The 15,358-nt window shown below is 34.1% G+C and overlaps 3 protein-coding genes across 5 annotated transcripts; 2 read left to right on the forward strand and 1 right to left on the reverse strand.

Moving 5' to 3' along the window:
* Positions 1-2,417: 2,417 nt before the first annotated feature.
* On the forward strand, positions 2,418-5,847 carry LOC108469738 (squalene epoxidase 3-like). Its single transcript, XM_017770756.2, has 8 exons — positions 2,418-3,034; positions 3,780-3,891; positions 3,969-4,143; positions 4,239-4,407; positions 4,526-4,744; positions 4,822-5,097; positions 5,168-5,446; positions 5,570-5,847. The coding sequence occupies exons 1-8, from the start codon at positions 2,765-2,767 to the stop codon at positions 5,675-5,677; spliced, it is 1,608 nt and encodes a 535-aa protein (XP_017626245.1). The 5' UTR covers positions 2,418-2,764; the 3' UTR covers positions 5,678-5,847.
* Positions 5,848-7,004: 1,157 nt separating this feature from the next.
* Positions 7,005-12,103, forward strand: LOC108469737 (putative pentatricopeptide repeat-containing protein At5g65820). Of its 2 annotated transcripts, none has more exons than XM_017770754.2 (3): positions 7,005-9,206; positions 9,921-10,055; positions 11,068-12,103. In XM_017770754.2, exon 1 carries the CDS (start codon positions 7,163-7,165, stop codon positions 9,071-9,073), a length of 1,911 nt encoding a protein of 636 aa, XP_017626243.1. In that variant the 5' UTR covers positions 7,005-7,162; the 3' UTR covers positions 9,074-9,206; positions 9,921-10,055; positions 11,068-12,103. The 2 variants fall into 2 exon arrangements, with proteins under 2 accessions (XP_017626243.1, XP_017626244.1); XM_017770755.2 differs by lacking the exon at positions 11,068-12,103 and adding an exon at positions 10,735-10,851.
* On the reverse strand, positions 9,481-11,980 carry LOC108469739 (DUF21 domain-containing protein At2g14520-like). Of its 2 annotated transcripts, XM_017770757.2 has the most exons (10): positions 11,803-11,980; positions 11,623-11,699; positions 11,451-11,534; positions 11,254-11,367; positions 11,090-11,176; positions 10,865-11,004; positions 10,691-10,778; positions 10,404-10,477; positions 9,859-10,231; positions 9,481-9,787 (listed from the first exon to the last, which is right to left on the reverse strand). In XM_017770757.2, exons 1-10 carry the CDS (start codon positions 11,978-11,980, stop codon positions 9,746-9,748), a joined length of 1,257 nt encoding a protein of 418 aa, XP_017626246.1. In that variant the 3' UTR covers positions 9,481-9,745. The 2 variants fall into 2 exon arrangements, with proteins under 2 accessions (XP_017626246.1, XP_052879692.1); XM_053023732.1 differs by having other exon boundaries at positions 9,481-10,231.
* Positions 12,104-15,358: the final 3,255 nt, after the last annotated feature.

A 15,358-nucleotide genomic window follows, 5' to 3' on the forward strand; every position in this document is an offset into this window, starting at 1 on the left:
CTTGATAAGTACTTTGTTACTCCTTCATCATTCCTCATCTCAAGCATTTCAAATTCTTTGCAGAGAGCTTGAAGATAGGATCTCTTGACCCTTGCATTTCCTTCATATTTCTTTTTTATGGCCCAGTGGGGGCTCGAATACCAAACTGTTTACAAAAAATAAAAACTACACACTCAAATTAAATTAAAGATAAGAGATAATAGTAATATAGAATAATTCAAATATCAATATCCCTATAGGCTATGAACTTATTCTAACAATAAAATCTGCAAAAGACTTTTTCCATCTTCAATAAATAGAATTTTATTTTTTTAATATTCATACATCAAATTATTCACCGTGGTTGCTTTCCTTGATTGTGACTTCAAGGACAAATCCTACCCAAGTTCCATCACTTTCGACTCTTGACTAAGCCTAATTGGGCAAAACTTATCATTATGACTTAAGTGCCCACACAAGAAACAAAATAGAGTTAATCTCTCATACGTAAAATTCACATAAGTGAACTTTAATGGTGAAATCATAATTTCCTTTCTTCGCTTCAAAGGCCTCCCAATATCCACTTGGACCCGTATACGTATATAATTCTTCAATCCCCTGCTTAATTGTTTCATACCATATTCCAATTTACCTATAAAATTCCTCAATTGTACTGCCCCACTTTCCTCAAAAAACCCGAGGGAAGATCATGGACTTAAATCCAAAAAGATGAAAAAAATCAAAGTGACCTACATCGGATCCTCATTTTCCACCACTCGTTAAACAATCAGAAGATGATTATTGAAGGTCCATAGAGTCCCATTAATCACCCATTCAATGTCAATCTCATGATAAAATTTGAAAAGATATCTCCTTTCTCCTAGGTCTGAGATCTAGACTCCCCCTAAAGGGTGCTACAAATTTGCCATTATATTTTTGATGGCTGAAAAATGAACCATACTAGTCGTAAGAAAACAACCCACCAAACATAACTCATATGTCACTGTCTGGGATCCAACATCAATCTGCAATGACAGCACCTCCTTTTTTCCATCATTAATATTCAAACCTGCCATCTCCTCCTCCATAGCCATAATATTCTCGAATAAAACCCAATACCTATACCCAAAATGAGAGAAAACAAAAATTGCAAAAACCTAAAAAACCCAAATAGAATAGAAGCGTGCTACCTTGAGCAAACACACAGCCTGCTAAATAGAGCAGACTCACAACATGAAAAATGTTTATCCATGTGCTTGATTTGTAGTTAAAGTTTAAATTAAAAATTTTCAACCACAAAAATCAACTAATCAGTGCCACAAATGAATGGAACACGTCACTGAATCAATTCAGTGGTAATGGCCACGTCTATTAATTCATTTTTTTTTTATATTTTAAAAACTATATATTCTTGATTCATATTTTTATTTATACACAAATGATAAGATAGTCCTCACTGCCAATATTTTTAAATAAACTTTAGAATTTAAATATTATAGATAAAAAAACACACAGTTTTGAGAGCTTTCTTATTCATCTTTTCTTAATTTCAAATTTTATCAAGATTTAATATGACTTTTACACATCAAAAAATCTCGATCAAAAGAAGGTAGTCGTTGGATTCCTTACTTCATGCACGGTTGGCAGTCTTTGTCTTTAATCCAAATCTATTAAATACGTTTGACAATGAAATATAACATCTCTTTTTGAATGTTTCTTTTACGTTTAACTTTAACATGCAAAATCATTTCTCCTTGTTTTCCCAACTTACGTGTGAATAGGCACTTTTTTCACTATCTATATATCGAGGTTTTTTTTTCCATTGCCTCAAAGACAAAACGCTCAGTAGTCCTAAGTTAATAAATAACTAATTTTGAAATCAACTAAGTTGATTTAATTGAGATAAAAATGATATGCACATAACCAGATTTAAGCTCGAACAAATCTAAACAAAGTTTATATATCATCTACACATTTAATGAGACTCAAATCTAAATAACTAAATTGAAGTCATTGAAGTTTTGGCCGTGTTTATTGATTAGGTTAGATTTATGTATGATATTAATGTATTTTATATTTGCTTTAGTCCAATTAAGTTTAAAATATGAGTTTAAATTTTATTTAAGCTTGTCTAAACTTGTTTTAAGCCCACTAATAAATTTTAATTTAATATTTAATATTTTTATTTTATTAAAATTTTAAATATAGATAACATAACATATTTTTAAAAATTTACCTAGTATATTATATTATATATATTAAAAAATATTATAAAAACACAAATCAATTTATATTTTAAATAAAATTAATTATTTAACTCAAATTCTTGTATTTTTATCTAAATCCATCCTATTTCAGATCTAAGCAAAGAAAAAGACCGATGGAGAGACAAGAGACCATCTTCTTCTGCTATTTAATAGCAGCCAAAATCATGGTATTGGTCGTCGTCTTCCCACTTCAAAGACAAAGAAGTTGAAAGCTGTAAATTTTAAGTAAATATATAGATATATATATATATGTAAAAGTGAGAATGCGACCCTGTTTTTAAAAAAACTTTAAATATTATGATTCAATGTTCTTCAATGCTTTAGCTTAACTCTTAACTACCATATTAGTCGCTGGTCCCATACCTACAACACACCTCCATTCAGCACCACATATCATACTTTCTTCTACATTTATACTTCACAAAACACCATTTCCAAAATCTACCCCATTGTTGCATAAACCTAGAACCTTCTATCTCTCTGTTCTCCTTCATTCCCAAATTTGAAAGAAAAAAAAAATGGAGATGGTTTTCGATAATTATATTGTCGGCACGTTCTTGGTTTCCCTTTTTGCCTTCCTTTTTCTTTTCATTTTGCGGCACTATAATAATAATAATAATGATAATAACACCAGGAAGAAGAGATTCGAGAAAGGGTATTCTAGGGAATTTAAGATCCAAACCGGTACCGGCAAAGGAGAATGCTCGCCTGGAAATGGTTCCGGCGATGAAGTCATCATCGTCGGTGCCGGTGTTGCTGGTGCTGCTCTTGCTTATACCCTTGGCAAGGTAAAATTTCTAATTTTCGTACTATGTAATGTTGTAATTTTTGTCACAGGAAAAATGAGATTTCAGTGTTGATGAAAATCTGGGTTTTCATCCATTTTGTTTTTGCTTGAGATTTATTATTATTAGTATTTGCTTTCACGTAAACAAAACTGGTTTGGACTTTGACTTTGTTGACCTAGTTGCCATGAAAAAGATAGTTTAGCATATATAATATATAGATTTTTCTTGGTGATGACTGCAAATTTGGATTTTCTGCTAAACAAACTATATCAGATTGGTAGCTGAAACTAGTTTTCGAAGTGTAATCCAGTAAAGTCTCCAATAATTATTACTTATTGTCCTTGTGGTTGTTGTCCGATTTTGTGGAGAGTTCGAGAGCCTTATGAAGTCTGTTGTGGGCTTAAGTTCAGTGATCAACGCCTTGATTGATAGAGACACAACCTGCAAAGTTCAGAGGAGAGATCAGCATTGTGTGTAGTTAATTATTTAATTATCTATATGCGGGAAAAATCGAACCTAAGATATGTATGTCATATATTTGCAAGTATAATACCACTTGAGTTACATCTTATAGGTTATATTTTCGTATCGCAACCAATCGAGACACTCTTAGATATTAGTAACATATAAACGGCTTGTTATAGAGGTTGCTTAATACATAATTTCTGAAGCATTAGAATCATTAAAAGTGCTTGAACTTTTTGAGTTTATTTAATGCTCTATCGAAAATAACAATCATTTCCAGGATGGAAGGCGAGTTCATGTGATCGAACGAGACTTGACCGAACCGGATCGGATCGTTGGAGAACTGTTGCAGCCAGGAGGGTACCTTAAACTAGTTGAATTAGGCCTTGAAGGTATATGCATATGGTTGAATCTGTTGCCCATGATTTCAAAATGCAACTTGTTAAGTTCATGTACTCTTGATTTACAGATTGCGTAGAGGACATTGATGCTCAGCGTGTGTTCGGGTACGCTCTCTTCAAAGACGGGAGAAACACGAAATTGTCATATCCCTTGGAGAAGTTTCAGGCAGATGTTTCAGGACGAAGCTTCCATAATGGCCGTTTAATACAAAGGATGAGAGAAAAAGCCGCTACTCTTCCGAAGTAAATCTTTTTTGGTTCTTCGGTTTAGTACTGCAGCATTGTCATATAAACTTAAAATTGATCTTCTTTAACCTTTGCTATGTATAAATTTTCAGTGTAAAGCTAGAGCAAGGGACAGTGACATCTTTGATTGAAGAAAAAGGGACAATTATAGGGGTGCAATACAAAACTAAAGATGGTGAAGAACTAAGAGCTTATGCTCCTCTTACGATTGTATGCGATGGTTGTTTTTCGAACCTTCGCAGGTCCCTTTGCAACCCTAAGGTGAAAGTTGTTGTCTTATAATTGTTCTATAAAGTAGAACAACCATGGCTAACATATCGTGTTCTTTGGAACTACAATTCAATATGCATATGCTTGTTTTGTTGGTGATGTTCTATAGGTGGATGTACCCTCTTGTTTTGTGGGTTTGGTCTTAGAGAACTGTGAACTCCCGTTTTCGAATCATGGCCACGTTATCCTAGCCGATCCTTCACCCATCTTGTTTTATCCGATTAGTAGTACAGAGGTTCGTTGCTTGGTCGATGTACCTGGGAAGAAAGTTCCTTCCATTGCTAATGGGGAAATGGCGAATCATTTGAAGACCGTGGTGGCACAGCAGGTATCTTGCATCGGTTGCCCACTGCAGTGCAGACATTGTTTTATCATGGTTTAATCGAAGAGAGTGTTCTGTTTCAGGTTCCACCCGAGCTTCGCGATGCCTTCATAGCTGCAGTCGACAAAGGTAATATCCGAACCATGCCAAATAGAAGCATGCCGGCTGATCCTCATCCGACTCCAGGTGCACTTCTTATGGGAGATGCTTTCAACATGCGCCATCCTTTAACCGGCGGTGGTATGACCGTAGCATTGTCCGATATTGTTGTACTTCGAGATCTTCTTAGGCCTTTGCATAACCTTCATGATGCAGCCTCCTTAACCAGCTATCTCGAATCATTCTACACGTTACGCAAGGTCAGTTGGCTTCACAATATACTTTCAATATTTTCTTGCGGTTCGCTCATAACACAACGTTTTTTCGCAGCCTGTCGCATCTACAATAAATACTCTGGCCGGTGCTCTTTACAAGGTGTTTTCCGCTTCACCTGACGAAGCAAGGAAGGAAATGCGCCAAGCCTGTTTCGACTATTTGAGCCTTGGAGGTGTTTTTTCAACAGGACCAGTGGCTTTACTCTCCGGTCTAAACCCTCGGCCGTTGAGTTTAGTACTTCATTTCTTTGCCGTCGCGATTTACGGAGTCGGTCGTCTGCTCCTACCTTTTCCTTCGTTCCAACGCATGTGGATTGGAGCTAGGTTAATTTCGGTACGAAATTTCAACCCTCTAAGCTCTTGAATGTTATTCGAATCCAAAATGAATGCATAAAATCTGTATAAGCATATTGGATGTCGACACCTTGTGCTGAACATTGTTCCCTGTATATTGCAGAGTGCATCTGGAATTATTTTCCCCATAATCAAGGCAGAGGGAGTGAGACAGATGTTCTTCCCAGCTACGGTTCCGGCGGTATATAGAGCTCCTCCTGTCGTCAACTGATGCAACCAAGATTAAAAGCTTGGAACCATTACCTCTTCGCTTTAGACCCCATGATCGATAAGTGTTATATTGCATGTATGATGAGGACATTGTACAACTGTAAGATACGTTTTGATACTATTCTTTCTATGAACAAAATTCTCCAAATGGAACCTCTGTTAAAAATTAAATTCTCCCTATCCCTTATATAATTTATATCAAATAAAAATTAACTTTGTAATAATATATAATGCTATAATGTAAATATATTAAAAAATTGAGAAGTTTATGTATACAAATTGGGTAAATTACATATAATACCACTAAATTATTAGTAAGATATAAAATAGTTACTGAATTAGTTTTTATTTAAGCCACCGAGTTGTTAAGATTGCTGTTATATGTCTTTCTCCATTTTCACTACCTATGCCAATCAAAAGTTCACTTTTCCCTTCTTTTCTACAGCTCAGTTTTTTTGTTTTTACATGAAATAACTTTGAATGTCACGGATCTATGAACTAAAATCCAAACAACTTTCCTCTTTAATCTTTGACACTAATCGTTAAACCAAGTTGTATTTAAAGTATGTTCTCATTGTCAATGGGCATTGATCTGTCATACTGATTGTCAAATTGTTGGTTAGAACTTGTTGTCCAAACTTTTTAAAAAAAAACTTAACAGTGTAATGACTTAAATAAAAACTTTCAAACAATTCAATAACTATTTTGTAACATTTTAAAGTTGAATGAGTAAAAAATATTTAAAAAAAACACTTTTATACAAAAATACAAGTTGGACACTTTTTTTTTTTTTTGCATATCTAAAAAAGACACAAAAATGAAATAAAACATATAATATTTGCCAAAGCATATAAAATATACGGTAAAAAGTCTCTCTAGTCTCTTTCAATTTTGAAATTGAGCAAATCAATATGATAACAAATTTAACTTTTAATGTTTACACATTTTGCCTTAATTCTAAAAAATTTAACAAATTTAACCTCAACATTTACACAAATATTGCAAGATAAATTTGTTAAATTAGGACCAAATTGATATAATGTATAAATTTTGAAAGCTAAATTGATTATTATAATAATTAAAATCATATATAATTGATGGAAAACAATAACAAAATGATTAATTGTCTTTAATTCATCACTTTCGAAATTGACTGACATTAAATTACTATTATTTGTTCTAGAGGGACTAATTTAATTAATGTCGAAATTGAGAAGGAATGAAGAAGTCTTCCTACCAAAATATATCAAGAATCATCATCACGGAATTAACGCAAAAAGTAGAGGACCAAAAATAAAAATTATAGTAGGGACTAAATCGGGATAAAACACATAATACAGACTTTTTATAAATTTTGACGTTTTAAATTTCCGTTCTTCACCCTTGTGAAAAGAACACTCATTTTCCGAGAAAATGCAAGAAAATGGTAACATCTGCTGAGAAAATAGGTTAAAGCTTTTCACCCTTTGCAAACAACATAAAAACAATGCGAAGATTCTCTTCCAAATCATTCTCTCTTATCCCCAAACACCGTTTTCTTTCACTTTCCTCCTATCCAAACACCCACCACTTCATTCCCAGCAACAACGACGGCGGCTTCTCGACCGGTTCCAAACCCGGGTTCGGTTTAGTTACCCTTAGAACCCCACAACCCGAATTTGGACCCGAAAACGACCGACGTGTCGACGACTTTGCTTCCGATGTCGAAAAGATTTACAGAATCCTCCGAAAATTCCACACTCGGGCCCCAAAGATGAACCTCGCTTTACAACAGTCCGGCGTCGTTTTTCGCCACGGTTTAACCGAACGCGTATTGAACCGGTGTGGCGACGCCGGTAATTTGGGTTACAAGTTCTTCACTTGGGCATCGAAACAACCTGGATATCACCCAAGCTATGAAATTTACAAAGCGATGATTAAGATTTTAGGCAAGATGAGACAATTTGGTGCCGTTTGGGCATTACTTGAAGAAATCAGAAATGAAAATCCCCATTTCATTACGGCTGAATTGTTTGTTGTTTTGATAAGAAGGTTTGCTTCTTCACGGATGGTTAAAAAAGCCATTGAAGTGTTCGATGAAATGCCTAAGTACGGTTGTCCACAAGACGAGGCCGTGCTTGGGGCATTGTTAGATGCTTTATGTAAAAATGGGGATGTAAAAGACGCAGCTTTAGTTTTTGAGGAAATGAAGGTGAGGTTTAAGCCGAATTTAAAAATTTTCACTTCTTTGTTATATGGTTGGTGTAAAGAAGGGAAGATTTTGGAAGCTAAACATGTGTTGATTCAAATGAAAGAAGCTGGTTTCGAGCCGGATATTGTGGTTTATAACAATTTGTTGAGTGGGTATGTTTTAGGAAACAAAATGGGGGATGCTTTTGATCTATTGAAAGAAATGAGGAGGAAAGGGATTGACCCCAATGCATGTTCATATACCATTGTGATTCAGGGACTTTGTAAGGCTGATAGAATGGTGGAAGCAATGAGGGTTTTTGATGAAATGGAGAAAAATGGTTGTCAAGGTGATGTTTTGGCTTATACTACTTTGATAAGTGGGTTTTGTAAGTGGGGGAAGCTTGAGAGAGCTTATGAGCTTTTGGATAGGATGAAAACAGAGGGGCTTGTACCAAATTCGTCAACTTATTTGCATATTATGGTGGCTCGTGAGAAGAAGGAAGAGTTAGAAAAGTGTTTGGAGTTGATAGAGGAGATGAGGAAGATTGGTTGTGTTCCAGATGCTGGTATTTATAATGTGGTTATTCGATTAGCTTCTAAGTTAGAGGAAGTTAAAGAAGCTTCTCGGGTTTGGAATGAGATGGAAAGAAGTGGATTTAGTCCAGGAGTTGATAGTTTCATTGTTATGATCCATGGTTTTATTGCACAAGGATGTTTGGTTGAGGCCTGTGAGCATTTTAAAGAAATGGTTGGAAGGGGTCTGTTCTGTGTTCCTCAATATGGGATTTTGAAGGATTTGTTGAATTCTTTGTTAAGGGCTGAGAAGCTTGAAATGGCTAAGGATGTATGGAGTTGTATCGTTAGTAAAGGATGTGAACTTAATGTGTCTGCATGGACAATTTGGATTCATGCCCTTTTCTTGAAAGGGCACGTGAAGGAAGCCTGTTCGTATTGTATGGAAATGATGGATGCGGATTTAATGCCACAGCCTGATACTTTTGCAAAGCTCATGAAGGGTTTGAGGAAACTGTATAACAGGCAGATCGCAGCTGAGATAACAGAGAAGGTGAGGAAGATGGCTGCAGACAGAGAGATCACTTTTAAGATGTATAAACGGCGAGGGGAGAGAGACTTGAAAGAAAAAGTAAAGGAAAAGACAGATGGTAGAAAGAGGAGGGCTCGTCGACGTCGATGGGGTTCAGCCCGTAGCAGATCTGGCATTTAACAACTTCATCACAAGGTGGTCGTTTGCCAAGTAATGAACCTAATAACAAAATTACCGATCAGATTGCTTTGGTATGAAGTAGAGAAATGGGGGAGCCTCTATATTCTTTAGAACCAGTCAGCTTGTTCTGCAGGTAGTCAGAACTAGAAAGAAGTCCATAGCCACTGCTTTTCGATGCCAAGCATCATTTTTTTTTTTTGCACATTATCATTCCTTTTTAGGTGTTTCTTGTATTTATTATATCTGGCTTTCCTTCCTAGAAATACTTTTTTCATTCATGACTTGGCTGGTCTGCAATTTATTTCTAATCAGGCCTAGAATCCTTTGTTGATATGGTTGCCTATTAGGAGCATCTGAAATGCTTTTGACTTTTGGTTGCCATACAACAACATTGTTGGTAGTAACTGTTTGTGAGGAAAATGATACATTTCTTATCATTAACTTTGTAGTTCAACACAAGTATTCATTAAACATATCAAAATTCTCTAACACCTGCATAACAGGTGTATATATATACAAGTATATTAAACATGTCTTGCCAACTTTAGTAGTCATTATAAATTTATAATTGACAAACCATGATAAATAATTCAAAAAATCTTCCTGTATTCTATGCATTGTCAAATACTTCTTCTTTGCTTTAGGTTTGTGCTTCACTCTATGGAGATATCATTAATGTTCATGGCAATGATCTGTCTCGTCAAAGATCTCCTCCTGCATGTGCAAAAATAAAATAAAAAAGTTAATTGAGATATCCATTCATGAAAAAAAAAAAAATCATTTACTTGCAAAAGCTCTTCAATGACATCTTCCAGTGTTATAATGCCAGTAGCTTCTCCTTCTCCAGTGGTCGCTGGGAGCGAATCATGGTTGAATTGCAGTATCTCCGAGTGGAAGTTCCTTCCCCATTTCTTGCTTCTGGAAGACACTCTCCCTGAATTTCGTTCTAAGCCTTTCCATTTCTTGATTGATCTCTTGCTCGGTAAGCATTTCCCTTTTTGATGCTTTTTACCATTGATGTCCACCTTCACCTCTTTGTTTGACAGTTCACTGGTTGCATGCTCTGTTTTGTTGTTCTGCTTTGCAACAACAGCCATATGACTGTGACCTTTTTGAAACTCATTTAGTATGTCATATAAAGGCATTGACTCAGGAACCCTGGAACACACACAAACAACACACAAATCTTAAACCAAATCTTAGCAGATAATAACATTCTGTATATGTTACTTTAATTTGGGTGAGCGTCAAATACGAGCATGTTAAACTTTTTCCAAGTATTCCGTACCCATATTCGAATATGTTGTGTACTTGGTATAAGTAAAACTACCTTGGAATCCTGCGAATAGTGATGTTTTTAACAGGCACCTCAGATGCTGGATGGATGGTTAATAAGTTCTTCACCTAATATGAAAAACTAGAATATTAGTGGCCCTATCAAACAAAAATTGCAAAAACATTTTTAATGGTCTAATTGTGATTTTAGTCTCTTTGTTATGCTGAAATTTGGAACTTGACATAATGTCATAGTAGATCCAATTTGATAGCACTATTAGTTGCTACAGACCAAAACAACTATTAGCCCAATATTTATTGGACTGACATTAAGAGAATTACCAAAATAAGCCCAATTATGTTCTCTATTCTCTCGTGGTAAACAGGTACCCTGCTATGCCCTTTCTCCAGGATCAACTTCATCAAATCTCTGCATGTTTTTGTATTGCATATACTGGTTAAATTTCATCTATGGTAAATGTAACTTATAATGTTGTTTACCACATCTCTTCTTGCCTGTTTAACTTGGCATTAATATTAATTGCAAAAGTTTCTGATATAGGTGTCATTGCATCCATTGCTGTTTTCTTACTTAGCTCAAGTGCACCTTCTATGATTGTTGTCTCATCACGTGTCAATTCTCCACCTTTGCCAGCCTACACAAAAAGATTAGATTGTTTTTACTTTGCATTGCTGCTATTGATTTGTTAGATTTGTAGTTGAAAAGGGGCATCATCATACCTCGTTGCCGTGCAAATCGACAAGTGTCTTCAATTCAGCACGGCGGAAAAGAGCCTCGTGTCCTTCTCCAAGGAGAAGGTCTAATAGCTAATGAAACAAACACAGAGCACAGATAAGAGGTTCAGCTGAGATATAGTGAAGTTGATTCAGTTTTCAGTTTTCACCTTGCTTATTGGATATGCAACTGGGAAACAAATCCAAATGAGGACTCGAACAAATGGAGCAACTTTTGCACCAATCGCCAATCCATACCGCGTACAAACCGCTTGCGGAGCGATCTGGATCGTAAAGAAAGAGAGCAAGACGAGCTTAAAACATGTGACCAAGAACATGAAATGGAGCTTACAGCTTAGTAACTTACCTCACCAAACATAAGTATGAGGGTGACTGAAATAAGGATTGCACCCCAAGCTGACACCAAGCTGTCTAGAAAAATTGGAAGGGCCTATAAAATCATGTAACCTCATAAGTTAGAAGCTCTCAACTGTCGACAAAATACCTTAAAAGTTGTCCAACGGTTTCATATTTCGAACCTCCATAGCTGCAGCATTGCAGATGAGCAAAGTGCAGAGGAGCAAATGTTGTCTCCTAACAACTGGAAGTATCTTTGCTGTAATGAATCAATGAAAAACACTGTAAAGGGAACTCATTTGAAGAAGAAGAAGAAGAAGAAGAAGAAGCAAGTTAGAGGGTGTCATGAGAACATTACATACCGGCATGTTTGCTATTGGTCGGTGTTCCAGATTCAGCGAGCACTTCGAGATCAACGAGGCTCAAAGACATGAGCCCCATTGTGAGACCAGACATCAATCCGGCAAACAAAACGAGACCAGCAACGATAGTGATCCTAATGAAGAACCCTGTTTCGCAGCAATGATACTCAACTTCCATTGTTGCTCTATTTGTTTATCTGATGAGGTTTGGTTTATGTACTGTGAGATTTGCATTAATGGTTCATGAACATTTTAACTTATATTCGACAGAATAAAAGTAAGATTCTAACCCTTTTTTTTATCTGTATGATTATGTCAAAGTGTTAAACGAAATGTCTGGAAAAAAAAACCTTTTCTTCTTTTGGATTCCTTCAAAATGAAGGATTGGTTGAAAGGTGATGGAGGCAACAATGTGAAACAGGTGAACCAAAGATAATTTCAAATTTTTTAAATGAGCTAAAACTATATTTTATCATCTTCAAATTAAAAATGTAATTTTATCGTTGCATCAATTTATAATTTCGAAATTTCTAATGGTACTAAATGAAATTTTACAATTTTGGAGAGCCAAGGCTCATCCTTTTAAGGATGATTGATCACATTTTAAAAATAATTGTGATACAATTTCTAACATTTATTCCTTTTGTTACTTTTCTCATAAGATTTTTTTTTTGTTTTTTTTTGTTTTTATCTTTTTGGCTCTCAACATTCAAATTTTAATAAAATTGTGTTTTTAAACAAAAAGAAAATAGACTAAACCATTAAAATGTTAACGATATTGACAAGACAAATTGTGTTGTAGTTCACGTGTTAATCACAAAAAAATTAAAGTTAAATGACTTAAATAAAATTTTTAAATAATTTAATGATCATTTTATAATTTTTAAAATTAAAAACTAAAACATAAATTTATTAATAATTTAATAACTTTCGATACAATTTACCCTAAACTCTTTCTCGTGTGCAAGATATCAATTTATCAATTAGGAAATTGTCGGCTGCCAAAGTCAGCTAGGAGATGCAACAATAAAAAGGTAAAGATTTTGGGAGGCTGGGAATATAACCAAGATTGGGTTGGATTTGATTGAATTTTTAAATATTTTAAATAGTATTGATTCAATTTTTAATTTGTGTATTAATTTTAAGTTTTAAATCTTTAAACTTTAAATTTTATTTGATAAAATAGTTTTCGTTTTATGAATTTTATTTCGACATTATTCGATAAATTTTCAAAAATTATAAATAAAAATAAATTATTTTAAAATTATAAACTAAAAACATTCGAACACTATATAATCGAACCGACTTTCGATTTATTGTCCTAAAATTGGACAATATTTATTCTGGCATCTTGTTCCCACCCATGATTTTTTAATTTGATGACATTATTCTAAGAATCAGATTATGTCACAAAGTTGTGCTTTAGAATATTTGAGAATGGTATAAGTTGAATAATCAAATAAATGTGAATGTAATATTTATGATTTTTTTAAAAAAGTTTATTTGATTTGTTGGATGATTTAGTATCGAATTAAAAATATATATGAATTTGATTTTTTTATACTTTTAAATATATTATATTCAACCTTATTTTACATATAATGTAGGCATTATAGTCTCACAATTTATATAGTAATGGAAATTCACTAATTTTAATTTTATAATTTCTCATATTAAATTGATTATATACATAGTTTAATTTATTTTAAAAATTAAATAAAATATTATTCTAAATTATTTAAATTTTTTTGCATATAATTTTAATATCTCGATCTTATAAATACAAACAAAATCTAATTAAAACAAATTAAATTTTATTAATTTATCAATAATTATTGTTCTATTTTTTTGGTAGAAGAAAAATATTAGACTAAAACAAAACTAGTCTAATTTTCGTCGATTACATCAGATGTGGTGTGATAAACATCAGTTTCCAATAGATGTCGCACATAGATTGGATGTTCATCAAGGATGATCAATTGGGTCAAGCTTCCCGAAATTTCCTTAGCCAAGCAGCCAGCGACTTTGTTGCCATCTCTCAATAAAAGTCTAAGCATCACTTGCCAATCTTTAGCAATCCAAGTGTGGAGGAGTCTGACTTCTGCTATATTGTTTACACAAGTAAAACCAGAACGCAAAATTTCCAGTAAGAGAGCATTGTCGATTTCCACTTCCACTTGTCGAATCCCTGCTCCCAAGCTAGTTTCAACACTTCAAGCATCGCTTTAGCTTCTACCTAAAAGATATCAACCAAGCTTGTCACCATGCCAAATCCCACAAGCCATCCCCCTTAGGGTCATCTTATAACTCCTCCAATAGCCACTCTACATTAATCTTGGTCCAATCGGTATTAAGGAAATGCCACCGCTTCCTCCAACTAGGCATCCCAGTTTTGTTATTCAATGACTCGTCTACGTTTCTGTTGAGGCAATAAGCTCATGGTTATTACCACTATCGTTATTAAAAATAAAATCATTCTAATTCTTCCAGATGAACTAGCAAATAATGGAAAAGAAGGTGCTCCATTCACCATTTTGGATTGATAATTTCCTTACATTCCTAGTGTTCCACCAGGTCCACTTGACAAGGGGAAGGTTAAAGAAAACCCCCTAACTGGAGTTTGGAATAGCAACTTTCCAAACTACTTGGGCAAAGCCACAATCCCTAACTGCATGCAAAGCAAATTCAACAGATAAACTACAACGATCACAAAAAGGATAGTGAGACATACCTCACATTATGCATTCCTCGTTAGTCAAGATTCTCCCATGAACCAGCAACCAAAGAAACATATGAACTTTTTGTGGTGCCAAAGGTTTTCAAGTGTACTTATCACTGACTAAACTTTTGTTTTTGATGGAGAAAAGGCCGTATTGTAAGTTAATAATTATTGTTATTAAAATTAAATTATTGATTAAATTTTATTTCTTTCACCCAAATAGTGGGTATACCATATGATTAGTATCAGGGAATGTACATGAGATTTGAATTAAAGATAACATTATTTTTAACATCTTAATTTAGTTCCTAAACTTAGCAATTGTTCCACATTAAAGTTTGAACTTTATTTTACTTGAAGTTAGTCATTGAACTTGGTAATTGTTCCCATATGGGAGCTTAAACTTTAGTTTTCAAGAAAGTATCAAGGACTAACTTGGACAAAAAATGTTTAGGCCCCAATGTGAAAAAATTACCAAGTTTAGATGCCAAAAAGTGTATTAACCCATTGAGTTTATTTAAATCTAGGGCAAACTATACCCAATGTTACTAAACTATTAATAAGTTTATGTTTTGGTCACTCAATTTAAAAAGTTACAAAATGCTCACTGAACTATTTGAAAGCTTTCATTTAAGTCATTAAACTATTTGAAAGTTTTTATTTAAATCATTAGGATGTTAATTTTTTTTCTAAAAAAAACTTGCCTAGTGAACTCTAAGCAATAATTCGTTGATCGATATGGTGGATCAAAACCCATTAACAAGTAGAATAACATATCTTAGATCTAAGTCGATCTAACAACCAATATTGGATATTAGAGAAAAAAGCTATTTGGAT

Source organism: Gossypium arboreum, chromosome 2, assembly GCF_025698485.1.
Source record: "Gossypium arboreum isolate Shixiya-1 chromosome 2, ASM2569848v2, whole genome shotgun sequence".
Classification (NCBI taxonomy): domain Eukaryota; kingdom Viridiplantae; phylum Streptophyta; class Magnoliopsida; order Malvales; family Malvaceae; genus Gossypium; species Gossypium arboreum.